The sequence below is a fragment of the Calypte anna genome, chromosome 1, assembly GCF_003957555.1.
Source record: "Calypte anna isolate BGI_N300 chromosome 1, bCalAnn1_v1.p, whole genome shotgun sequence".
In the NCBI taxonomy this organism is placed as follows: Eukaryota; Metazoa; Chordata; class Aves; order Apodiformes; family Trochilidae; genus Calypte; species Calypte anna.
This window is the reverse complement of record NC_044244.1, coordinates 121,185,837-121,211,690: the sequence shown is the minus strand read 5'-3', so window position 1 is coordinate 121,211,690 and position 25,854 is coordinate 121,185,837. Positions and strand designations below refer to the sequence as shown.

Below are 25,854 nucleotides of genomic sequence, written 5' to 3'. Positions count from 1 at the left end.
ATGGGGCACCAGAAAGAAAAATGAACAAGAGGGGGTAGCTGGGCACTAGAACAGGTTGTCTGGAGAGGTGGAGGAATCTCTGTCACTGGGGTTGTCAAGACTCAGGTAAAGCCAAGAGTGACATAATCTAGGGCTGAGCTGTTTGAACTCAAAGACAGCCTCCAGAAGTGCCTTCCAACCAGTGTTTTTATGATCTTTATGATCTTTTAATGATCTTTTGTTTTTATCAGATCTTTACACCAGCTTATTATTAAAGCCCTATTATTAAAATAATCCATTTATTAACTTGTTTGGTTTCATGAGTGGTAGTGGAAGATTGTCACTAAGCCTGTTTGAAGAGAGAAGATTCAACAGGTGAGAAACACCTCGGTGAGTTGCGTAACTGAAACAACACCTCTCACCAACCCACTTTCTGGAGTTAAAACTACAGCAAGAGACTGCAACTAAGGAGGGGCATTGAAGTCACACTTCTGTTGCACATCCCTCACCCATTCACCTTTCTAGTTTATTTGACTTTGTTCTCCACCACATCAAGTCTCACTTGTTCCTTCTGCCATTTCTGAAACTAGGAGGACCTAAATTACTAGTTAGCCTTTCTTTGGCCTTTGGTTATTAAAACCGGAGGAAATATTTTGATATGAATAGAAATATTCTGCTGTGAATTATATTGATTCTCAGCCCAGTAGTTTCCCACACTGCATGATACAGAAAAAAGTGTATCTTTCTCAGTTGCATCAAATTATTTTTTCTCCATCAGGAAGTACTGAAGATCATAACTTTCCTCTAAATCTGTGGAATGCCACTGCCTCTATCAGTTCAGAATAAGCTGCACAAAGAACAAAATGTAAACTTACCAGGTTTTTCAATATAGTTTGACACGATGGAGCAAATCAAATTGTAATAGTCCATTTGACACAGAAATTTCAATAGAAAGATAATTGCAGAATTATGATTCTGTCCTCAGTCCAATAGAGTTATAGAGCATCTTCTGAGTTGGATGAAACTGAAACAACTAAATCCTATGAACAAATTCTGCCTCTTTAGTGCTGGTCACAGACCTTTGTTGTACAAGTGCTGGATGATGGTGTAAGGGAGAATGCTTTCAAAAGGGTCTCCCCAGGGAGCAGCGATAGGACAAGAGGTAATGGGTTCAAGTTGTGCCAGGGGAGGTTCAGATTACATATTAGGAAAAAAAATTCTTCACTGAAAGCATGGTGAGCCATTGGAACTGGTTGTCCAGGGAAGTGGTGGAGTTGCCATCCCAGGTAGAAGTGATGCTTTGGGAGATGATTTAGTGGTTAAGGTGGTGAAGGATTGATAGTTGGACTCGATGATCTTGAAGGTCCTTTCTAACCATGATGGTTCTATGAATCACAGGGATCTGCATACTTGGGATCTAAAAAGTGAGCTTTTTTTGGTACTTGCAAGAGGCAAGGTGCTGTGCTAATAAGAGTCCACATGATTTCTATAATCATAGGCAAATGACAATAATACCATTTATAGTCAACAGGATTTTCAGGTATAACCACTAATAGAACTTGCTTCACCATATTCAGGGGAGGGGTAATCTAATTGCCTCCTTTTTAGAGGTGTGGGATTTTTGCTTGTTTAACTGTTGGGTTTTTACCCCCTCAGGAGGTAGTATATCTCCATATATTCTACACATCTGAATTCTTCCTTGTATTGTGGAGTTGACCTTGAATTCAGTATTCTAGCTTTCAATTGAGAACTAATATAACATGTATGTAAAGGAGAGGGGCAGAGCAGCCATACTTGGAGAAGCTAAAACCAGAAGATACCTGGATGGATAATCTGAATGTGTGAGTGATATGCAAGATCTATTAGTCTTTCTAATTTCCACTGGATATCATTTTCTCCTCACCTACCTTGTTCTTCAGTGTGTTCCAAGGATCAGTGTTAACTTCCCCAATACCGTGAAAGATTTTAAGTTTTTCAGGTTCTATCTTGGGGAGTGTTCAGCAGATTACACCTTGTTCTTCATGCATGAATGCATCATCTATGCAAGAGGCTTGGAACAGGGGCTAAAGTACACTTAGCCTCTAGTTCACAGCACAAAAATGGAAGTCATTAAAAACTTGCTGTCCAAAGGCATATTCTCACTGTGCTAAATATAGATGTGGTCATCTGAGCTGAAAACATTCTTAGATCACACAACTTTCCTCTCTAGTAGTGCACAAGCAGCCTACAAAAAGGAAGGATGTGTCCCATCTTCTGCATGCATCTCATGCACAAGTTTTGTTGAGTACAGAAAAAAAGTGAAAAACCTATTCAATAAAGTGCAACTGTTAGTTTGAAAACCTAGCAATGGGGAAATTATCTGTTTCAAAGAGGGCTCGGGTATTAAATTAGGAAACTATTGGGTGCCATACTCTTCTCCCTTAACCCCTTTTATTATTTTAACTGGTTTAAGATGTTGATTGTGCAAGTAATCACAGTCATGCTGTCTTCTAAATAGAAAGTTGCTGTTCAGTTGGCACTCAAGCTGTTTCTTCTCTGTGCTTCCCCATGCCTTAAATCAGACACAGTCAATGACTTTTGATTCTCTAATATCTGCCTATATAACTATTGCTAGGTAAACCTAATTTGCCTATAATAACACATATTCAGCTACTGGTCATATTATTTTATTTTTTAGTTACCATGCATGATTTTTTTGGTATCATCCTATACTTAATCCCATCGTTAACCTTGACTTTTGTAGTCCTAAACAGTAACTTTACAGCAGCTTAGTTTAAAAGATTTCATGAAGCCTGAGAACACTTCCTACTTTTGTAGACAAAACACATGCCTAGCAATATGATAGCATCAATTCACACTGGGGAGAGGATGGGAAGAGCTGTGGAGGATTACACAACATAAGTAAATAGAGGAACACTAGTTAATTAACTAGTTAATTTCAGCTTTTTCCACTTTTCAACAATTGTTTCATTAGTTGATGGTAGTGTAACAATACACCAGTGACAGCATTTGTTCCACTTATTGGTGGCATACTCACATTTTTAGTGAAACAATCCCTATGCTGTTGCATGTTTCCAGCACCTTTGTGAATAGTTACTTCTGACCCATTCACTCAAGTGGGACACAGTAAGTCTGGGGGCTTAGGGCATCTTTCAAGACATCTTTAGCTAACAGAGCTGGCAGAACCATCCAACATCTTTATGAATACTGGAATAAATAGACACATTCTTTTTCCATTCTTTCTTTCTTTCCATTCTTTTTCTTTTCCAAATGCCATATAGATGTGAAGAATCAAGTGTTCAATTAAAAATCCATAACCCTCAGGTTCATGAAGAGTAAGATACTGTAGGTTCTCCAGGTTAGGCTAACAGCTGCAAAAATCTAAACAACTACCTGTCCAGAGCTTCAGGAACTCTTGGCTAAATCTATGGGAAGCCTGTGCCTACATACACTAAAAACATCTGTAGCTTCTTCCTTTTCATACCTATTCAGGTTCCTGTACCGCAGCCAATTATCAGCAGTGAACTGTGAGGTTGTATCACAAGTCTGAAGATCATACCCTACACTTACTTAGCATTGGCTGCTTCTGCCATTTTCAGCAAAACTTAGGCTCTAGCTGCATATTGTTATTTATTCAAGACACAAAGGCTGCTATGACTGAGCTGCTGCAGGACTCCCCCTATCAGCCACCTGTTGCATCAGTTGATAATTAACATCCCAGACTTACTGCAGAGTAATTTGCCAAGGCAAGCTGGGACAGTCCCTGTTCATAGGTTCCTACGGTGGCAGTGTCTTCCACAACTTCTCAGAGTCTTGGGCTTCTCATCCAGTCCCCAGGACCACAGTTTTAACAGTTTCTGTATACATCTTCAGTTTTAGCCATGGCCAGGGGAGACGTTTCCACTGGGTCAGGCAGTAAGATTGCAAAATTCTTCTCAGAAATCTTGTACCTCAGGCACTTTGCAGTCTCAGCTTTCCTCTCTAAGCAAAGACTAAACACAGTGACTGCAGAGTCCCATCACTGTCTTGATGGCTGTCACAAACCTGAATCCTCTGGTTATCCAGAGACTGTATAACCCATGCAGTCTGGGTGTCCCACAAGGATCCTCTATTGTATCTGCTGCTCTTCGCTGTCTCCACCACGGATGTGGCCACCAGTACCCATCACTGTTGCTGCCAGTGACAGGCTTGCACTTCACCCTGTACTGACATGCTTGCTCTTTAGGGAGGTGATGATATGCTTCACAAACCCTAAAAAAAAAATGTCTGAAGTGTTTTCATTCCCAGAAATAAGAGCTGCAGACACTAGGCAGTCTCTGAAATCCAGTGACAGAAACTCCTACTGAGGAGGCAACCTTTTCATTCTCATCTGCTAAGTTTACTTAGGTATTTTGCTTGCCTGCTCCCTCCAGAGGCCAAGCATGCAAAGCCATTTTGCAGATGACCTTCCTCAACCAGGAATAAAACTCATTAACAGAACCATACAGAGGAGTAGGGCTGATTAAGGATTGATTATAGGGGGTAGGGACTGCAGAAGAGGCTCCTACCCCATCACAGCCTAGAGACACAAATACAACCTCTCCACTTTTACAAGAGGGAAGAATGAGTGCCCGCACAACACGGCCGGAGGACTTCAAAAGAGAACGTAGAGTTAGGCAAGTAACAAAGTAACAGGCCCCTTGCTACCAAATCTCTTTCCGCTTCTGATTAAACTCTTTCTGGAGCCGACAGCCTGGATACAAACAAACTGCCGTGAAAGTGTCCTTTCTGTACACAAACATCAGAAAACCAGGAAAAAACCTAACAATACAGTCTCATCCATGTGTTCTTTGAAGTATTTTTGTTCCACTAACCATCTAAAGGAAAGTCTGAAAGTGTACCTGGGTTAATTAAAAAGTCTGGATCCCAAAACATAGTCCAGGAGCAAACAAGCACTTGGAAGGAGAAGTCTTCATATACTTCTAGTGGCACTCTGTGCTAGCACCTACTTCCTAGATGGAATTACTACATAAAGGTACTCACTGGTTTTGGGTTGCACCTCTATTTGGTTGAGATTGTATTTTAAAGTCACAAAGTTGATCTTTGGCATTAAATCTGATGGCTGAGATGTAACACAAGTGATCTCAACTCATCAACAGGAGCTCTGACTCATATTCACTGCAATGAAAAAAAAAACAAAACAACCAGAAGAAATTACAGGCATCCTCCCTGCTCACCTCTTTTCTCTCCCTCCCCAAAGGGCATGGCACATGGTTTTATATCAAAATGAGAAAGCTTTGCCAGCAGCTACCTTCATAAAAGCCAGCAACAGCCCTCAAGTTTCTAGGGACAAATAAAGCTGCATTCAGGCTACTGCAGGATTATTTCAAATATTACTTCTACCTTTCCACACTTATTCCAAAAGGCTGCACTTACATTAACTTTCAAGTCCTCACTTCTATGAAGTGGTCCAATTACCTATAGCATACCAGTCTCCACAGACGGAAACCAAATCTTGAGCCCTCTAATGAATCAATGATAGAGGTACTCAAGTCCTTTGATATTAACAGCAAATGATTACATCTTAGATTAGCACTTCCTCAACAGCGGGAGCAGTCGACACCCCAGCTCACCTGAAAACATTCCTCACCTCATCACCAGAGGGCTCCAGGGAGCAGCAGTCCCAGCATGACAAATCCTGACGGCTCATCATGAAGAATCCGCTCAGGAGCACAGCTGGGTCACACACTGAGCAAAACATCACCCTCACCCATCCACTCGTTTTCATTTGTGCCTGTCACTCAGATCTGAAGCAACCACTCAGAGTGGTTGTTGTGCCAGCTTAACCTCGACCAAGCTGTATGCTGTACACTAATTTAAGTCTATGTATACATATGGCACCATGCACGAAACACACACATGGCACCAGCACACAGTATCACATACGTGCATAGCAGCACGTACAGTGTTTTAAACATCTTATAACCCAGAGTAACAAGTAAAGAGTCCAACAACCATGGGCTTCTCCTCCTCTTGCGTAAGGAGAGCAGAGGTGAATGCATTTGATAAAAAAAAAATGCTTTTTTCCAGTGAATGTGTCTGGGTTATATTTGCTCAGGATTAAGGTGGAAAAGCATTAGGGCTGCCCAACCGGATCCACAACTGCCCTTATTATAAGGTAGAGAATCAAAGAAGATTTGGAACAATGACCAAAAATCATGTTTCAAAGTTTTAATCGCGGAGAAGACCTCCAAGTGGGAAACATCTCAGAGAACACATAGTTGACACTTTACCTGCAGGAAATTAATTTTTACTCCCTACTTTCAATTTTACTCTATAAAGTCCCAGCGGAGTTCCCAAAGTTAAACAAGAATTATTAAAAATTTATCTAAAAAATACTGTTACAGATGGAGCACTTTTCAAGGCTTAATCAGCAATCTTGCAATCCTCTACCTGGCAGCTACTGCTTTACCACTGGTCTTTGCATGAAGACGATGGAAAAGGGAGCTACTTGTACAAACTGCTTCTCCCCCCTGAAAAGAGAAACAAGAAGGGACAGTGTAAAGCTGCCTAGATTGGGCTATGGGAGGAGCTTCAGCAGTGGGCAGAGAAACGAGATGAGGAACGAGATGTGTTGCAAGGATGGCAACACATAAACCATAACCAATTCTGCCAGAAACAGATTTTCTGTTTTCTCTCACAGTTGAAGTCTCTGTTGTATTGGAGAACGTCAGTACAGTGACACAAGTTCTTTGCAACAGCAATGTATTCCTTTGTGTTCCTCCTTACCACTGACCATGCACTTTACATTTTTCCCACAAATACAGTATTGATTTTTGCAAGTATAATTTCCATAACATCTGTATCTTCAGTAAACAATCACTGTCATTTAATCATTCACCTTTCTGCTAGCACAACTGAAAGGACAGACACTTCTGGCACTTGGATGTCAAGACCAGTTTTGAGAGCTTTTAACCATTTTCAGAGCTGCTCATAGTCTGCTTAATAAGGTGAGGAAACCAGTGAGATAGGGAATGGTTAGTAAAACTTATTCTGAAACATTACAGCATTTGTGTTGCTTCACAACTGAATCTTGCAGGCATACAAAGACAGTAAATTCATATACTTCAAGATCAGTGGAGTAAGAATGCTATGTTGGTAGTATCTTTTCCCAGTATTTACCAAATTTTTACAACAAAGATTCAAAACCCAAGAAATATTTTGGCAAAATTACTTAATACTGCTAAAAAAATGCTATCCCCAGAGTAAGATAACAGACCCACATAAGGAAAATAGACACTATAATCAAAGGAAAAAAAAGCAAAGACAAGACATTTTTGTTCTGCAAGTTCAAATATAGCACAAAACTCTTCCTTAAAAAATAATATAAACCAATGAGACCACTCCATATTTAAAGTAATTTTGTTTTTATCTATTGGGGTAGTCACTTTACATCATACCAAAAAGACTGTATAACCAATACAAGTGTCAAGAATCATATTTTTATGGCACAAAAAGAATTTTTCCATTAACCTGCTTTCATAGTTGTTAAATACATAATTGAAGATAAAGAAACTAAGGCTACCACAAAATAATATTTGCATGATGGTGTTAGTCTTTATTCAGCTTAACTGAGTCCTCCAGGCTGAAGACGGAGAAGAATCTTTCCATTAGTTTATTTCAGTGACCTACTTGGGATGAAAAGATTCTTTTCCTACATTTGACACAAATTTAATTTCTCATTTATACTGTAATTCCAAGTTCACATAAGTTTTACTGTTGTACCTTATAATGTATGGAATTTAAGATTAAAATAAAACTCTACTCTTAACATAACCTTTTCTATAATGTAAAAATATCCTGCATGTTTAACATATCAAGAATGTTAAGCATTCACTTTGGGGAAAATCTATTTTTCGTTTTTTTTTCAGTACGAACCCATCTGTTAATGTTCGGTACTTCTGTACCACTGGTAAGTTGGGTGCCACCCAGTGTTCATCTTCTGCAACTACAGACTGTATTAAACCACAGAAGAGCTATGCATACAACTGCAGTTTTGAGATGCTGCTTACTTTTTATCCTTTACTTCTCCCCTACCCATAACTGTGGCAAGTTTACATCTCTGAAATAATGAGTGTTTTTAATTATCAAAATCAGTATAAAAATAGCAGCATGCTACTAGACACGAAAAGCAGATTCATCGCGCAATATGAATTTAAATGCAGATTTCTGCCTTCCTTTTATATTACCAAAATCTGTTTAAAGTTAACATCAAGGCAAGGGGTATAAGGACAGACACTGCATAGTCTGATTTGATACTAATCTGAACTGGGTACTGTATTTAATCAAAATCCATGATAATTACAGGATAACAATTTTTATTTCAAAATACAAGTTTAAGTGGAATTGTAGTGATGGAAGCAGAAGAGGGAAAAATGCAGTCTTTTACAGCCCACGTCACTGTATCTCACTTACATCCAGAGGTAAAAGCTCTAATTGTTGAAGAGATATTTGTGGTGTTTCACTGAACCTTTGTGATAATCCAGCATTATCCATTTCTAAAGAAATATAAATACTTTAAAACAAACATTGAAAATAAATCCTTTTGATGTAACAAACTACACTCTTTACCGAGAATTTTCAGTCTTCTTAAAAGAAAGGGACTTCACCCAAAAATAATCAAAATATCAATGCAGATAATCCTTGGAGGAAAAAAGTCGGAATGTAAACCTCTGTTCCAAATTAGATCTGAAAAGCAAAAAAACCACACCATATATTTAAGTCAGATGCATTTTTCTCCAATCACGTCTCTCTTTAAGCTATTACTACAGTTCAAAAGGAGACCTCAAGTCAACATAGTACTGTTTTTGCCTCAGTTCATACCCCATTTTCTTAATATCTGAACAAATCCTCTCATGTCCCTTCCCCTCATTTTTATGATACGATAGTTAAGCAAGTGAGCAATTTTGCCAATATAATTACACATAAAAGGTAAGACATAAATTAGCCCACAATACTCAAACCCAATACAGTTTAAGGGTAACTTCTGTAAGTATTGACTACCCAAATTAAACTGGTGGCAAAGTGTTTGGTTTTCTAACAATTCTCCTGACATTAACAACACAGGAAAGGTTCTGCCAAGGTGAACTATGACCTTGGAAGCTGCAGTTCATTCTAGGTTGACTAGGACGATCCTCAGAGTGTTTATTCACATTTTACCTCTTAAACCATGGTATTAACATGAAATTGCAGAGCTGACAGAAGCTTAAAAACAATCATAGCTGCTCACTTAAATAAATTATCTCCCACAAGGATCCATCAGTTTGCAAATTTGATTCTTTCAACATTCCTACAGCTCCTTAACACTTTGATGTCTTACAGTGGCTTCGTTATTATATTAGAAACATGAAGTAAGGGTTTCCAGCTTTAATAAGCTAAATCTTCAGTAAGCTCAACCACTGACAAGTCCAAAGTGCGCTTTGCAAAAGCTGGAAGAAAAACTAATCAAAACTTGGGTATTTTCAAAATATATGAGATCTAATTCCTTATATACTGAGAACTATTTAAAAGGAATTAGTCATATTACCCATTCAGAGAGAGAGAGGACTAAAAAGATGAAGAATTAAAACATAATGATATCCTTAGAACAGTCTATCCAATTAAGTTAACTCACTGGCTCACTAAGTTACTCTTTATCCTCTCAGCCAGTTGACCCTGCATACATTCATCCTTAAACTGCAAAATAAAGTGTGTCACCTTAGAAAATATTGCACAGCAGATTCTACTTCTGCAGTTCACTATGCAATTTGAATCATAACAGTTTTACAGCTGCAGTGTAAGAGCATATATGTTTGGTGATCACAGCTTAGTGATAAGTAGTAACACTGCTGTCACTGACTGTGACAATCTGTAAATTCAGAATTACGATTAACTTCAGTAACTACTAAGATGCTACTTTTTAAGTAAACAGAAATGAAGACTTCAAGTCTTTGCTTTTTAAAAAAAGCTCAAATTCCTCAGTTATTGCTATAGTTATTATTAGATAGCGAGGTTGTTAAAACAACAGAGGGCTCAGGTGAAACCCACATCTGTTCATGCAATTCCCCCAAAATTGCAAAATTGCATTGCAATTCCCCCAGCTACATAGCCTGTGACCAATTGGGGCAGCTGGTACCTGGCACAGCTTGCACCAGCAGCTTATGGCTCTCCCTCCCTTGATGGAGACGGCCACAGGAGCTGACCCACCAGTCTTTGTGCCTGCTCTCCAAGAGGTCTTTCTAGACTACTGTGCAGGGGATGCACAGAAATCCTACTAAAATTGCTCAACCTTCCTGTATCCTCTACTTTGCTTTCCACCTTGAGCTTGTTGTAAGGGTCTCAGATTTCACAGAACAGTGCTGAGGGCTACATTCAGTTCCTTCAATATGAACGTATCCAGATACAGCCACAGCTGCTGACTTGCAAAACTGCAGCTCCTCAAGCACACACAAAGGTATCACTATGAATACAGTATCATCTTAATGGAGGCTGCTACATAACTCCAGCTCTCTGAGGTCAAGAAACTTTCATATTCTTTTGGACATTTTAAGGGTAATGAGAATGAACACGTATGTTTTAAAGCATACTATTTGCTTTAAGCAACTGGAGGAGGAGAGTAGGACCAAATAGAGAACAGAAAGCTGGAATGCACATGTAAACACCACCTTCTGCAGCAGTCACTGAGAAGGTGAGCTGTTCTGATTATCATCTATTATTTTACTTGCTCCAAAAAAATGAAAAGCAGCTTATGGCCAAAGATGACAATTTCAAGCATTTGAGACAAAATCTAAGTTTACCACTTACGTCATCAATATCTTCTTCATCATCTCCAATATCATCAAACTGGATTTCATCATCATCTCCAGGACCAAATGTGTCTGTTTCATTGATTTTAGCTAAAAAGGAATTTAGAGAAATTAAGAAGTATACTCACACCAAGTCAAGATAGACAGATTATTCTTGGCCAATATGAATTTCCAGTTTGAAGTGAAAAGATTCTTACCATGTTCTGGAAGCTCCCCGTAGGCTTTCAGACTTCTGGCTTCATCTGCATTGTACTTTAGAATAACATCAGCCTTGTTATCCTAAATACAAATTCATTAGAATTTATTAATCACCTATGAAGGAAAAATACTTCCCTCATAACCTCAGCAGATTAATAAAAATTACATTACACAACTATATTATTCATATTATTATTTATAGATTTTTATTTTTTATATTCGTATTATTCATTCCCTTGAAATTTACCTTTCTCCAGGGAACACACAGTGTGGTGTGAGATGTTTGGTGGCCAGTAAGAAAGTGTCAAAACTTCCTAGCCTTAAGTAGTTTAATATATACTGTAAATTGCACCATCTTAGATATTTTACAACTCTAATGCACATTTCAGCAGCAAAATCTGTCTTCAAATAACCAATGACACAACGCTAACATTCATAAGAAAGCACTTTGGACAACTGTTTTCCATTAACCTTCACATTAGGTAAAATTACACTACTCAATTTCTGGAAATTTAAGTGGAAACTAATCACTGATAAATTGGCCTCTTTAAGTAAAATCCTTGATGTTTATTCAGGCTCCAAAATTCTGATAACCAAAAGTTCTGATTAGCACAATAACATGTTTGGTGCTTGGCTCAATCTCCCTTTTATTACAGGATCCCAAGCAGCAAACAGCTGAACCTGAAAAAAAAAAGCTCACATGTGATGCCAATAAGCACCTTCACTCACAAAGTCTTGGGGTGCAATTTAGAAAAACAAGTTGAACTAGGATTTGTCATCTACTCATGACAATCTTTCTATAATACAAGGAAGCTAAAAGTCATGACTTAGCATAACTAAACACAGATTCAGAAGCTAGATCAGAATTACCTAATGGTATCAGCTTTATTTAGTGTTAAATAAAGCTGTTATAAGATATTCTTCATTGGCAAATTACACTGAATTATTACCTGGTAGTCTCTTAAGCCAACCAATATAATATCAGATGTATTTATCCAAACCTGAAAGAGAAAACATTTGTTGTATTGCAGAAATTCAGCTTTTGTTTTCTAACAAGAGCCAAACAGCACATTTAGGTTTACTGAGACATGAAAGATTTCACTACAGCCACCATTTTTACTTTCTAACCAGTGAACTGGAAATACCCAATTTCATATTCTAACAGCAAAACCAAGGCCATAAATACATTTTTTCACATGTTAAAGAGCTATTACTAAGGGAAATCAGACTTCTTAGAAGACCTTCTAGCCAACAAGGTGGTTGTTAAGTCATAATTTCTGAGAAAGTAGAAATCATGCAACACACCACCACTGTGAACTGAGGTCCACATGGGCAAAAATGAAAGAGAAACCTGATAAAGCGAGTGGTGGACAAGACCAGTGAAGTGCACATGAATATTAATGGAGTTGTGACTAGTAATTGACTGCTAATTAGTCAAACCAAAGCCAGAAGCCTGCAAAACAGGAAGTGTTAATTTAAATGCACAAGATAGTTCTATCCCATATCAGCCTTTATTTTTTCAGAGATAAAATATCTTCCAGTTGAGACTTCCCTTCTTTTAACATGAGGAATAGGTAGCTGATATTATACATTGCAGGCAGCTAGCAGGGCTAGCACTGATGCCCAGATTTGTGCATTCATGGGTGTCCAAAACCAGACAGGTAGAACAGTCCAGAATGAACACAGCAACTGGCTGTTTTTATTGGGAAAAGACTCTATCTATCTATCTATCTATCTATCTATCTATCTATCTATCTATCTATCCGAGAGGACCTCCTCTGTACCATCCACCAGCTAAGGTCAGAAAGTTTTAACATCTGAAAAAGGGTAAGAGGGGACACCATCTAAAAATGCTGCAGTGAAGACTGCAAACATGTACCAGCCCTGACTTCCCTGAAGGTTCAACTTCTGCAGGTCAGCTCTGCACGAAAGTATTTTGGGAACTGATGATACAGACAGTGAAATGGTGGCATCCGAGGTGCCTCTGGGAAGCTACAAACTTCCCAAGCCACCTTTATTGAACTATTCTCAGATAAGTGAGCCACTGAGGAGATGACTGTAATTACACAGTTCCTTCACAGATCAGAGTAAGTGGTATATCAAACCTTGATTCTTACTGGTTGTGGGAAATAGCACATGAAACCTTTTGCAGGTTTTATTTTCCTATGCTGGGTGTCAATCTTCATGTTAACAGTTCTTCTGCTAAGTACTGATCTAATCTGAGATACAACATGGTGATTTTCCAAATAGTCAACAAATTCCCCATCTATAGCTAGGGAACTCCTTAATATTTCACACACATAAATATTTCTAGAATACAAAAAAAATTGTATATATTATTAGCAGCCAGAAAAATCTCCCTTGAAATATACACATCCAAAAGCCTCACCCTTTCCCCTAAAAACCAAAAGCCTGCTTATTTTTGTGCCAGCAAACCAAACAGAAGAACTAGTATACTATTAAAACAGAAGTTTAAGATATCTGGTACTGTAGAACTAATAACTTTTGTATCAAGCGATATAACTCATTTTTACAGTCACATATCATGCAGTATGCCACTGTTTTCTACTGCAATGCTTCAGAATTACCTTTTTTCTTAGTTTCCCTCTGATATGACATAACCTCTTCACACCATCAAAACATAATGCCTCCAGTCTTCCATTGCCTAGCATCTTGATCACCTGGGCATATTCTGAAAGAGACAGGACAGTTGCACAGAGTAAAACTTCTAAACAAATACAGTTTCATGAAACAACTAGTAACTTTTGCCACTGTAATTAAAATAACAGGAATGCTGTAACATTTTATCAAACACACACAGGTGAGAGGAGCTTTGGTCAGCCACAGAGACTGCTGAATATATCACAATTTGCCTGTTTTCTAACACTTCTCATTCTTGGCTGTATCCATGCTTCTGCTCCCTTTGAAATGCTTACTACAGATAATCTTTATAGCTATGAAGTCACAGTCAGAGCTTGAAAGTTTATGATAGTATCTGTCTTAACAGCCAAAATCTTGTGGTATTATTGAGGAGAAAGGGGCATGTCCTGTACACCTCACTGATATTTGGAATGCCTTCTGCAGATGCTCTGTGGAAAAAAATGCTGTTCTTGCAAGGACACATTCTGGTGTTCTCAGAAACAGTCCAAAAGGCCACTACCAGGCTTCAGCTGAATACTAGGAAGCTTGTCTTCAACACCCACCCTCAATCTCTCACCTTGTATTTAATATCTTTCCCTCAGCAAGTTCCAGAAATCACTGAAGTACTTTACACACACTATTAAAAGTTTGCAACATAATGTTTTTCCATTTAAATAAAAACAATAAAGCCTGTAAGAATTATATAATAATTGTAAAACTTGTAGAAATTATAACATCATAGAATCATAGAATCATAGAATTGGCTGGGTTGGAATGGACCTCAGAGATCATTGAGTCCAACCCTTTATCATCTGACTGCCCACACTCACTAAGAAAAAATATTTTCTCAATCAGCTAGAACTGCATTTCAAAATTCTAAAATCTTTCCTTAGCCTAAGCCAGATAGTACAAATCACGTGAGAATATTAATAACTGAGAAAAATGTTTCAGTAGATTTTGCTTAGGAGTTGGAAAGGATTTATAGTCCTACAGGTGCATCAAAATCAACTGCTTTTTTGTTTATAACTGTCACAGAATATCAGGAGGAGCTTAAAAATTAGTTCAGTGATCACTTTGTTTACAATTTTTAAAGTAAGTACTTTTCCTGTGTTTCTAACAAAGCAACTGGTTAACTGGTCACTACTCAGCTACTCGTATCTATGTGAGCAACTGCAAGAGTGTGACACACAGAAAGCAAGGTAAGTCAAAAGGAAGAGGAGCTCACTGTCACCTAATGGCAGGGGAAAGGGGAATCCTACTCATCACCCTCCAGCTGGACACTCCCAAGGCTTATGTTACCTGACAACACCCAAATAAGGACCTTACCCATTGCTCCTGTTCTAATAATTGTTACACATCCCAACCCAGGTGCCAATTCAGCCAAATCATCAGGGACAGCAGTACTGAGATGCACTATTCTGCCAGGCCCGTGGCTGCAGAGAGCTCATAGAAGGATCCAGGCAATGTTAGAGCTGGTTTGTAGCAGAAAGCAGGACTGTGCATCCAGGAGTCATTCAGCAACTACTGCCAACACTTCACTGCATCAAGTAAGCCTGCAGAGCCTCACACAGAACAAACTCAAAGGATTTCTACTGAATGTTTACTACGTTACTGTATTACACACGGCATCACAATAAGGTCAAGGAGATGCAAGCTTTATTCTTTAAGTGCTGAAGCTTTTTAAAATTTCCCTTTTTCTGAAGTCTTCCTCCTACGGTCAACGTACCACTTAAAACTGAAATGCAGCCTCAGTAACAAAACTTCTTTTTATTCCACAGTAACTTTGTATTTCTCAGGCATTTAGATGTTTTCTTTGTGTATCAACTTCCAATGTACATCACTTACAATACCTGACTAACATGCCATTGCCATACTAAAGCAAAAAACTCACCTTGCCCGTCTTCCTTGAACACCAGCTCTCTTTTTTCTGATTCATTCTCATTCTTACCTCGTCGCCTATTTTTACCTCCTTTGCCTAAATTAAAAGGGATGAAAAAAGATCATATGTTACTGTCCGGGAATACAGTGAATGAAATGTGGGGATTTCTGTGCTTTTAACGTTTTTAGCTCTACATTTTTAACCCAGCAGTAACACAGTAATTAGAAAATTAGAGCCTCCACTGTTTATGATGTCCTGGTTGCTCTGGAATGACAGCAGCCTCGAACAGGGACTTCCACAAGATGGCCATTTTCATGTTTTTCAGATTGCTGCTACCAAATACCTCATATATATTGGTCGGATAATTTGATGCATGTAACCACTAAAGGACAGAAGAATAACTTGAGTAGTTATTTTAGTGCAGAACCCCCTGAAATACTCAGCGGAAAGCCTTGGGTCGGAGTGAAGATGCTCTTTTTAAAAAGGCACACACACACACACACCTCCGAAGAGGCTTCATTGCTCCCCATAAGACCACAGATAAGCAGATCAGACTTCTCCCCCTCTCCTTCCCTTCCTCTCACTCTTTCTTGTTCTCCTTTAAGCGGCGGGGTGGGGGAAAAGGGGAGAAACAGCCGTCCCGGGCAGCTCCCGGCGAGCCACGCACACCCGGCCCTTTCCTCGACGGCCGCCCCCGAGGGCCAGCAGGCAGGGGCCCCCCTGACAGCTACACCCCACCGGGGCCTCCCCCTCCTTCCCGCCCAGGCCCCAGAGGCCTCCGACACGGCGCCAGACCTCGTACAACCGGGGCCGATCCGGGCCCCGCGGCCGAGAAGAGCCGGGAAAGGGGAACCGGCCCAGGGTACCCACCGGTACGGCGGGGCGGGGTGGGGTGGAGTGGGGTGGGCGGGAGGGCTCCTCCGCCCCCTCCTCGCCCCGCCCGCGGGCATCGAGCCGCGGCGGCTCCCCACGTGAGCGACGGCGGAGCTACCGGGCCTTCCGAGCACGGCCGCGCCCGGGCCCGGCCTCGTCGTTACAAGGAAGGGTCGGGCCGGGCCGGCGCGGCAGGCTGGGGGTAGGGGAGGGCGCCTCACCTTTATTCTTGGGCATGGCGCCGGGCGCTCCGCCGCGGAGGGGCTGCGGGCAGGGGCGGCGGTTGGGGCGGCGGCTGAGGCTTCGCGCGGCTCCTGGCGCGGCGGGACCGGGAACGCGACCGGGGCTGCGGCTGCGGCTCGGGCTGACTCGTGCGTTCCTGCCGCGGGCACCGATCCGACCCACAGCGCCCCCTGGCGCTCGGGCGGACCCGACGCCTAACCGGCAGCGCCGCCTCCGCGCACGCGTCCCACGCGGAGCGGCCGCGCATGCGCCTCGCCCGCTACAGCCGGCCTGACCGCTGCCCGCGCGCGCGCACGCACTCGAACGCGTATCAATGGGCGCGCGCACGCACTCGAACGCGTATCAATGGGCGCGCGCACACACACACAATCGCGTGCACACAGAAACGCGCGCACACGCACACCCACGCGCGCGAGCACACAGGCGCGCACCCCTCGCCCGCCCCCCCCCCCCCTTCTCAATGGGCGCCCTGAACGCTGGGCGCTGCGCGATTGGCCAGGCTTCCGCTCCGCGCGGGCTGCGGCGGCCAATCAGGAGGCGGGTCTCCGCGCTTGCGGCGGCGCCGCACCCGCGAGCCGTCCCGCCTCAGCCGCGCGCCGGCAAGGAGCGCAAGGGGAGGCGGCGTCGGCGGCGTCGCAAGAGGGTTCGGGGTGTTCGGGTTTTTTGACCGCCCCCAAAGAACGCTGCTGGCGGGCTCCCTGAGGTGCCCCCGCGGCTTCCCCTCTCGCCTTCGGTGGGCGCGGGGTCCCGTGTTAGCGTGGGGAAGGGCAGCTCTTGGGAATTGCGAGGATTTTTTGGGGTGTGCTGTAAGGAAACGCGGGAGATGGGTCAAAACCTTAAAAAAAAAAAAACAACAAAACATCTCTCACCTCTGTCCAGAGAAAGCCGCGATCCTCTTGGGGCGGGGCGTAAAGCGCTGTTCCAGGCGTCGGTGAGGGTTACGAACGGGAGCGTGCGGAGGTGGGAAAATGTGAAGGCAAGGTGGTACCGTCAGGATGGCACCTGCTACCCAGACACACTTTCTCCCTTTCCAGGGCTTCTTAAGGCTTACTCATTGTCCAGTTACCTCAAAAATCGATTTTAAGATGCTTTTAGGCAGACAAGACGAGGTCTGCGCTAGTTCTGCCTTAGATCCAAGGTATCTGGGTCCCTCGGTTCAGGAAGGAGATCGAGGTCCTGGAGCGGGTCCAAAGGAGGCAACCAGGCTGGTGAAGGGACTCGAGCACAGACCCAATGAGGAGAGGCTGAGGGAGCTGGGGCTGTTCAGCCTGGAGAAGAGGAGGCTCAGGGGAGACCTCATCACTCTCTACAACTCCCTGAAAGGAGGGTGTAGCCACGGGGGGGTTGGGCTCTTTTCCTAGGCAACTCTCAGCAAGACAAGAGGGCATGGTCTCAAGTTGTGCCAGGGGAGGTTTAGGTTGGACATTAGAAAGAATTTCTTTACCGAGAGGGTGATCAGACACTGGAATGGGCTGCCCAGGGAAGTAGTGGATTCTCCATCCCTGGAGATATTTAAAAAGAGACTGGATGTGGCACTCAGTGCCATGGTCTGGTAACTGCAGCAGTAGTGGATCAAGGGTTGGACTTGATGATCTCTGAGGTCCCTTCCAACCCAGCCAATTTTATGATTCTATGATTCTATCTTCGATCCAAGGGGAGGTAACGCCGCCCTCTCTCCTGGCCCTGTCAGCCTTTGCTCTGCATGTTCCCCACCTCCTCCTCCTCTCACCCTGCCTCTAGTGCGCGTCACAAGACCACTGGGTAGTCCTGATACACTGTCTGTCAGAATTATTAATTTTATTTTACAGAAAACTTCTAAACGTTTTCCATCTTCTCCGGGTTGCAAGGCTAAAAACCATAAACCTTCTAAGCTTCCAAGTTCTGTGAGCTGCTGAAGCAAAAGGGCGTGAAGCTTATGGAGTACTTTATATATATATTCTCCTTTTCCAAATGTTTAAACCTTCATTAATTAGTCAATAAAACTTGATAGTTATTTATCAGATTTGCCTCTCAATGTCCAGAGCAATGTGGACATTGCAAGTACTATTTAGCAACCTACCCTTAAGTTGCACTTTTACAGTGAACTGGAGCCCATACAGGCTATTAAAATAACAATATTCTTGCACTTCTCTGATCTTGTTGTGTCAAACTTATTTGGTCCATAGCAGCTACTGAATACAACTGTTTTTCCTTCAGGTCCCGGTGTACCTTACTAATAGTGATCTGACTAAATATTCTGTCATGTAGAGACATTCTGACAGACACTTATTAAAAATATATATCTGGTTAGAAATGCACACTTGCTATGCTGCAAGTGTAGTTCAGTTAGTGGCGTTCAAACACAACAAATTTTATAATCAGGCAGAACAAATTCTTAACCAAAAAAGCACTTTAAATGTTTGAAAGTTTATTCATAGTAGAAATGTCAATTTCTTTTGAAGACTACAAAACCTGCCATTAAACAGGAGTACAAGCAATGTTACCTTCCCAGAACTGCTCATAGTTACATCCGGAGCAGTTCTAATTACACATTAATAGCACGATTGGAACATTTCCTAGATCAAACTCTGAAAAAAACAATCATTTAAAGTATTCAGTACAATTGTCTTTTTAACTAGCATTTCGCTTCTATGACAGCAGTGCCAAGCATCTAACAGATGCTCTTGTAATGGTCTAGAACAAGGTACAATACCACTGATTTTCTGGAACAGTACCTTAGACTCATTTACATGCCATGCTGAGAAAACTAGTATAAAGTATGATTGTATAGAATTGTAGAAAAATATTTTATCTGTGATTTTGTCATTTTTTAAAAACATTTTAAGTAGACCTTCCCCTCCCGCCCCCCCAACTAGGTTTCAAAATAATTACATCCCTCATAAGTACACCTTCCCTTTGATTAGGTCAAGAGTATCAACAAGATAAAGCTAATCATTTACATCATTTTCATAAGTGAAAATTCATCTATTAACCGTTGCTGCTTACTAAGGACCAGCATACTTTGAATCCTTTCCATCCAATAATAGAAAAGCACAGCTTTAGTTGGTACACCACATTTACAAAAGCAAAACACAGACACATAAATCTATTTTCTTACGCCCTTGACTCTTTAGAAAAAAGTTTTAAATATTGTCTTGAAGAACTCCTTTTAACTTTTATTCAGTGTTACAGTGATCATGAATAAAGACCTTTGCCCTAACTGGATACAGATGGCATTTAATGAGTATTACAGCTATACTCTTCCCTGTGTTCTCTCAGGCTCTCAAGCACAGTAAGTGATAACTTCACACTATAAAAAGTAAACCAACATATAGAAACCTACATACAGACAAATCACCTGTATCTGCAGTTCTCCTTTTTCTTCCCTTGACTATTTATCCTAGAGGCTCTTGCTATGCTTTGCAGACCAAGAAGCAGTCCAGCAATGAATGTACATGGTGTGTCACAGAAACTGACATTCTAATAGAAAGGTGCTGGGATTTGTAGAAGCATGAACTGGATTTCCTTATAGCTCCTAACAACTGCATCTACAAAAACATAAAAATGAACATGAATGTGATGAACATGGACACAAAACAGGAGGAAAGGTACTTATAAAACCATGTAAGTCTAGCTTATATAACAGACTGCCTGCATGGATGGGTCCTTTATACCTTGGTTTAGAAAGCAGTTTGAAAATACAGTGGAACTGGACTTCAACACATTTGAGTTAGCATGTGCTTTACTGCCCTGTTTTATTAGCATTTAAAATGCTCCTCCTGTCCTGCTATATACACAACATGGTAGCAACATCTGTAGAGTCTAGACTAAATTAACAGCTTACTTAAGAATGTAAATATATAAAATGTACAGGTTAACCTTGCTTCACTATTTGGCTAATGACCAGTGAGCCTGAGAGCCACAAATATGGATGAAATAAAATTACTGTAAGTACTTTTGCGTTATTTTAACATAGATATTGCCAATAATGAAGCAGCTTAATGCTTCCTCCTTTATGTCTGTTCTTGGCCAGCTTTCTGGATGTATTCACGCACTGAGAACACAGGAGAAATTCCTTCCTGAACTGAAATGCTATTATTGACACAGTAGCAAGTACTGCCATTCCCTTTATTTCAGTCTTCTTTGTTGACCAGATATGACAGTCTTCAGATTAACATATTTAAACACTGTTCCTCTGGAACTGCAGACACTGACAAAGAAAAATTAAAACGGCCTTTTTCTGTCTTTAGTTAAAGATCTTTCTTGAAAGAAGGGTAGGTGCATCTGTACAGCTAAATGGAACTTCACTGCTACAGCACCAAGTGAGGGAAGAAATGCTGATTGCCCGGAAGAGCTGCAAGGTCAAATTTATAAGATCAATGGTAATTTAAGAATTCTCATTCATAAAACCGATTCCTTATCAATTTTGTGATGTGTTAACTATTTAACACATACGTGGAATCGTTTGCAAGTCTAACAAAGGGAGCTTCTCCAAGGAACTCAGAAAAGCTTGTGGCAGAAGGAACACTTTCACATTCATTTAGAGCAAATGAAATTCTCCCTTTCGACAAATCTCTGATGATTTCAGGTAAACTAGCAAATTCATCACTGTAAAATAAATTTAATACAACTAAATCCTAGAAATAACTTCTTATGCAAAACAAAACATTGCACCTTTAGGTTTTTTAATTGTATTGTTCACATAGAGCTATTCACCCAGATCTGTATTTATTAAAGCTGGAATTCCCAATAGACATTTTCATGCCTGGAATGAGTTGATGAGGCATAACATTTTGGTGGAGTGGGGCACTCACTGGATTCAAACACATTCCAGTGCACTTTCTCATGTGGGCAGTTAATTTTTCAAGACTAACCATCAAGATACGCCTTTAATTACTTAAGACATTGAGAGTATTAAAATTTTGTATTAGTATTTAAAATGAGTATTTCACCATTACTGCAAACCTGCTTCCATCTGGGGAAAAGTGAGAACACTTTACTCCAAACAGCTTTGTTTTACCTGACTGGGACAATACTATTTTTATGGTATATTATAACAACCCTTTCTAATCCCAGACAGATCTGGAAGACTCTCCTCTCATTTTGTTTTGGATGTCAATTAAAATAATGAGAAAATAACTGACAGAACATTAAATCCATCAGTTTTGCAATGATGACGAAACAAACACAGTTTTTTAAACTTTTCTTTCTTTTTTTTTTTTTTTTCAGGCTTCTGCTTATAAGCTGACATTATGTTTTGCTTTACCTTCAATGCTGCCTTTCTTCTATAATGCCAACATTTACTGAGCAAATCCTTTGCAGCTTAAACAAAAGTCACAGAATGGAGATAAAATATTAACAATGGGTTATAAGAATAAACAACATAGAAATGTCCTCTATCAGAAAGTATTTAGCAGTAATTCCTGAGTCCAGAGATTAGGTGGAAAAGAATAAAAGGGAGGGGCAGAGGAACAAAAGACAGACAGAGATATGGAGCAAGTTATCTTTTCTCTGGGTTATATTACCTGTTGTATATATAGTATGGTGAGACATCCACTGTTTAAATTTTGAATACTATAAACAGTATCCTGACTTACATAACATGACATGCAGTGTGAAAAACATGGAAATGTAGAAAAGACGTAGGCAAGGAGAAATACATATTCATAGTATTACATTCAATAGCTGTTTAACAGTCAGGCTTCTTTTAGAGCTGTCCAACAGTACTGATTAATCCAGGTGAACTGTTTAATCAGGCTTAATTGTCAAAATGACTAATAATATCTAAGTAAAACAAGGCATGTGTACATTAAAGGAAACAGCACAGAAATGTACTGCTTGTGAACTGTTTACAAAAACATACAAAATGTTGGATGGCACAAAGTATATATAGTGCTAATATAAACAGATTGTTTAAGCTAAGTGCTTAACATAAACTGTCCATCTCTACCTGTAACAAAGAATATTTTAGGGGACAAAAAATATTCCTTATAAAAATAATGCTATGTGGTGCAGAGTGCTTTATTCAGTGTATTTTTGACAGAGGCGGCATTCATAAATCTTCTGGTTTATTCACTCGTGAACATGATCGTTTCCACTGTGTTTCCACTTGTCACTCCACTTGAAGCTCCAGTCAGATCAGTAACTTGCCATCAACAGTTTAAAGCGAGAATAGATGAAAGCAATAGCAGCAGCAGGAGCAGCAGCATTTTAGGTACCAGCTGGGACAGAGTGTGCTTGCAGGTATCTGTCAGATATGTGCTACCTGTCGCCATGATTTGTGCTATCATCTTATGCCGTGGTACCAAATATCTGGTTGAGGTCACTTCACAGGGCTGTTGAGGTAATTTTTTTTATACCTCTCCTCTGAGCAAGAGTGGAACGGCCGACTGGCTCCAAAACTGGTGACTGATTACGATTCAAAGCAGAGTAAGTTGCTGCCATTGCTCCCTGTGAAGCAGGGAGGGGGAAAAAAAAAAGAGGGATATGTTGTAATTGACACACATACTAGAGATCACACAGTCCTGCTTGTGAACAAGTTTAACTTCCAATCTACTTTCATCTACAAAATGAAACATACCACTACATTATTTACATGGCAGCATTGTTAGGAGTATTTTTTAGGGTAATAAATAGTTTTCAGATCAATCTAAAGCCATTTTACATTGCTTAAAAAACAGAACCCAGATTGCTACATTAAGTCTTCTCTCCATGCTTTGTGAAATAATAGAAAAATGAAATCCCATCAGTGGGCTGTCTCAGCTTATCACTTATACAATCTTTTCAGTTTTCAACAAAATATTTTAAAGTCACCCACATTATTCAGCACATTAATATTTTATTTTTTAAACAAGTTAGAAAGTTATCAGAGCTGTGGGATCAGAACTTCCCCTCTTTCCACTTGTGCTTTTGGATGCCCGAAGTTTCTAACAGCTAACTCAGAGAGAGTATTAATTATATTATTCAGATCCCTTCTATGTTGCATTACAGAGGTTCTTGGATGTAGGACTGAATGCAGGAAGAATACAGAAAAGTAGAATTAAATTATTTCTGATTTCTTTCTGCTTGCTCAAAGTGATGAAGTTTATCAGGATCAAAACCAGATTGTGCTTCAGATGCAGACTGTGCTTCAATGCAGAACAGTATGATGCTGTAATAATTATCACTGCCTTTCTGACTTCTTTTTAGCTTACATGGTGATCAGGAAGTGCACTGTTTTCTTTTAGTCACTTTTGATTAACCTCCTCTGAAACTGTAGAACTAGCTTAAATATTTTTCAGCTCCCCTATACAGTCACCTGACAATATCTTCAGCTATCAGAAGAATGATTTCTTCATGCCACGTTTTAAAGGAAGTTAAGCCACTGTAAGTTCAACAAATTTCACACACAAGAAAATGTCTTTTTCAGATGCGTTAGATCTACCCTCCATGACTGTTTTTTTGCAGAAACCTATTACATATTAAAAGTTCTCTTAGTCATAACAACTTTTGAATAGTATTTAGAGGAACACATAACACAGCAACTTAAAAAAAAAAATCCTTTTGTTTACACTGATTTTGGCTAAAGAGCAAATGTAACAAATATCCACTTACCTTCACTAGATGGGGAGCATCCTGCCTGTTCAGCTGGTATTGAGGCAGCTGGTCACAGTGAACTATCCAGGGGTGACTGAGAACTTGGGCTGCAGTCAATCTTTGATGTGGGTCAACATGAAGCATTTTTGAAACGAGGTCCTGTCAATAAAACAGAGTCAATGCCAATTACAGTAAAATAACCAGCTTTTAAAAAAATTACTGTTTGAAACTGAAGATTCTAGTGGCATAAAAATTTGCTCATAGAGTCAGTTTGAAACAGCTGAAAACCTGCCCCAATTATGCTAATACTTTATGTTTTAATTACATGACTTAATGGATGTTTGGTAACACAACAGAAAAGTACTCAGTTAAGTGAGGAAAAATACATTAACATAGAAATATGCACGCAGAGGCTCCACTATACCAGTATTTTTTTTTAGCCATGACAAACAGCAGATATGTAGGAAAAGAGTACAGTGAAAAAGGAAAAACTGAGAAAATAGAGATAATATTTTAATTTGCATGTTTCCCTAGTGTCTGTCAACCACAACGAAAGTGGAAGGTTAATTATTAGTACTACTGCTGGCCATAAACATCTCTTCAGTGATTTTTACCTCATCACCTCTGAACTCATTTTATGGCTTATACTTTTGGTTTTCCCATCTTCTCAAACATCTGTCACAGTTGTTTTAAATTTAAGTTGTGAACTGTATTATCAGATATTTAATTTTGTTTGAGTTTTAACTTCTGCAGAAAGTATTAATGGTTCCCGATTTCCCTAGTAAAATCATCATATGAGAAAAAAAGTAATCAGTCTTCCTGTATCATCAATTAAATGATCTCTTTTGTCTGTTATGTCGTATTCTATTTACTCTCTTTATATGGAAGTAGTTGACATTTAGTAAGACTTTTACTATTGTTTTGGTACATCCTTTACTACCATCTCTTAAACTTATCCTTTCTTTCAAATTACAGTAATCAGAATTCCATACAACACTTGAGATGTTGAAAACAAAGGTATACAGCAGCATAATATTTTATAAATTACTTTAGATGTCAGTTAGTAAGGATCAAGCATAAAAAAAATTTCTACACTACGGTTCTCCACTACCTGTGGGGAAACACATTTAACTCACTACAACTGAATTTATGTTAACGTAAGTTAGATTAGCAATACTGAACACTTCCATTTAAGTCATTATTTGTTTTATAATTAAAATGAAAACATGTTTAAAATTATTAATAAAAAGGAATCTATGATTTTTTTTTTCCATAGCTGATAGGTTTTGTTTCATTCTAGACTCCTGAGTATCACTGAACAGAGTGGTGCTAAAGGGAGACAAAACTGATACGACCACATGAGTGTAAACATGTTATTCCACAGGTTGATTTTTCAAACAATTGAATGACATATTTTGTGGGAAAATGGCTGAGTTATGAGAACATTCCATGTTCTCACAGATCACAGATCACTTTGCATGAATGAGCACAGCATCCGTAATTTTTTTTTCTTCTTGGAAAACTAGCACCTTAGAGTAGCTATACAGAGGGAGTATATAGGATATTGCACACTGAAGTTTCAAGTCCATTTGCTGTAAAAAATGTATTTCTTAAAAAAAACACACCTTGTCTTAAAATTTTACTTTGTACAAATGCAAAAACAAG

At 39.9% G+C, this 25,854-nt stretch overlaps 2 protein-coding genes across 3 annotated transcripts in view; both read right to left on the bottom strand.

The window, feature by feature from the left end:
• Positions 1-7,368: 7,368 nt before the first annotated feature.
• Positions 7,369-16,798, bottom strand: EIF1AX (eukaryotic translation initiation factor 1A X-linked). The gene is made up of 7 exons (XM_030455583.1): positions 16,614-16,798; positions 15,532-15,615; positions 13,589-13,692; positions 11,951-12,001; positions 11,000-11,081; positions 10,801-10,892; positions 7,369-8,706 (listed from the first exon to the last, which is right to left on the bottom strand). The coding sequence occupies exons 1-7, from the start codon at positions 16,627-16,629 to the stop codon at positions 8,701-8,703; spliced, it is 435 nt and encodes a 144-aa protein (XP_030311443.1). The 5' UTR covers positions 16,630-16,798; the 3' UTR covers positions 7,369-8,700.
• Positions 16,799-19,025: 2,227 nt separating this feature from the next.
• RPS6KA3 (ribosomal protein S6 kinase A3) overlaps positions 19,026-25,854 on the bottom strand; it is a 75,594-nt gene continuing 68,765 nt past the window's right edge. For both annotated transcript variants that reach the window (XM_030444748.1, XM_030444757.1), the window contains exons 21-22: positions 24,208-24,348; positions 19,026-23,064 (exon numbers count right to left, since the gene is read on the bottom strand). In XM_030444748.1, the coding sequence (XP_030300608.1) occupies positions 22,942-23,064; positions 24,208-24,348 (264 nt within the window). In that variant the 3' untranslated portion in view covers positions 19,026-22,941. The remainder of the gene's footprint in view (positions 23,065-24,207; positions 24,349-25,854) is intronic.

Excerpts from the sequence above, each read along its gene's own strand:
- EIF1AX (XM_030455583.1), bottom strand. Across the intron at positions 11,082-11,950 it reads TTGGCTTAAGAGACTACCAG|GATAACAAGGCTGATGTTAT; the intron begins GTAATAATTCAG and ends ATTTGTATTTAG. Across the intron at positions 10,893-10,999 it reads CGGGGAGCTTCCAGAACATG|CTAAAATCAATGAAACAGAC; the intron begins GTAAGAATCTTT and ends ATTCCTTTTTAG.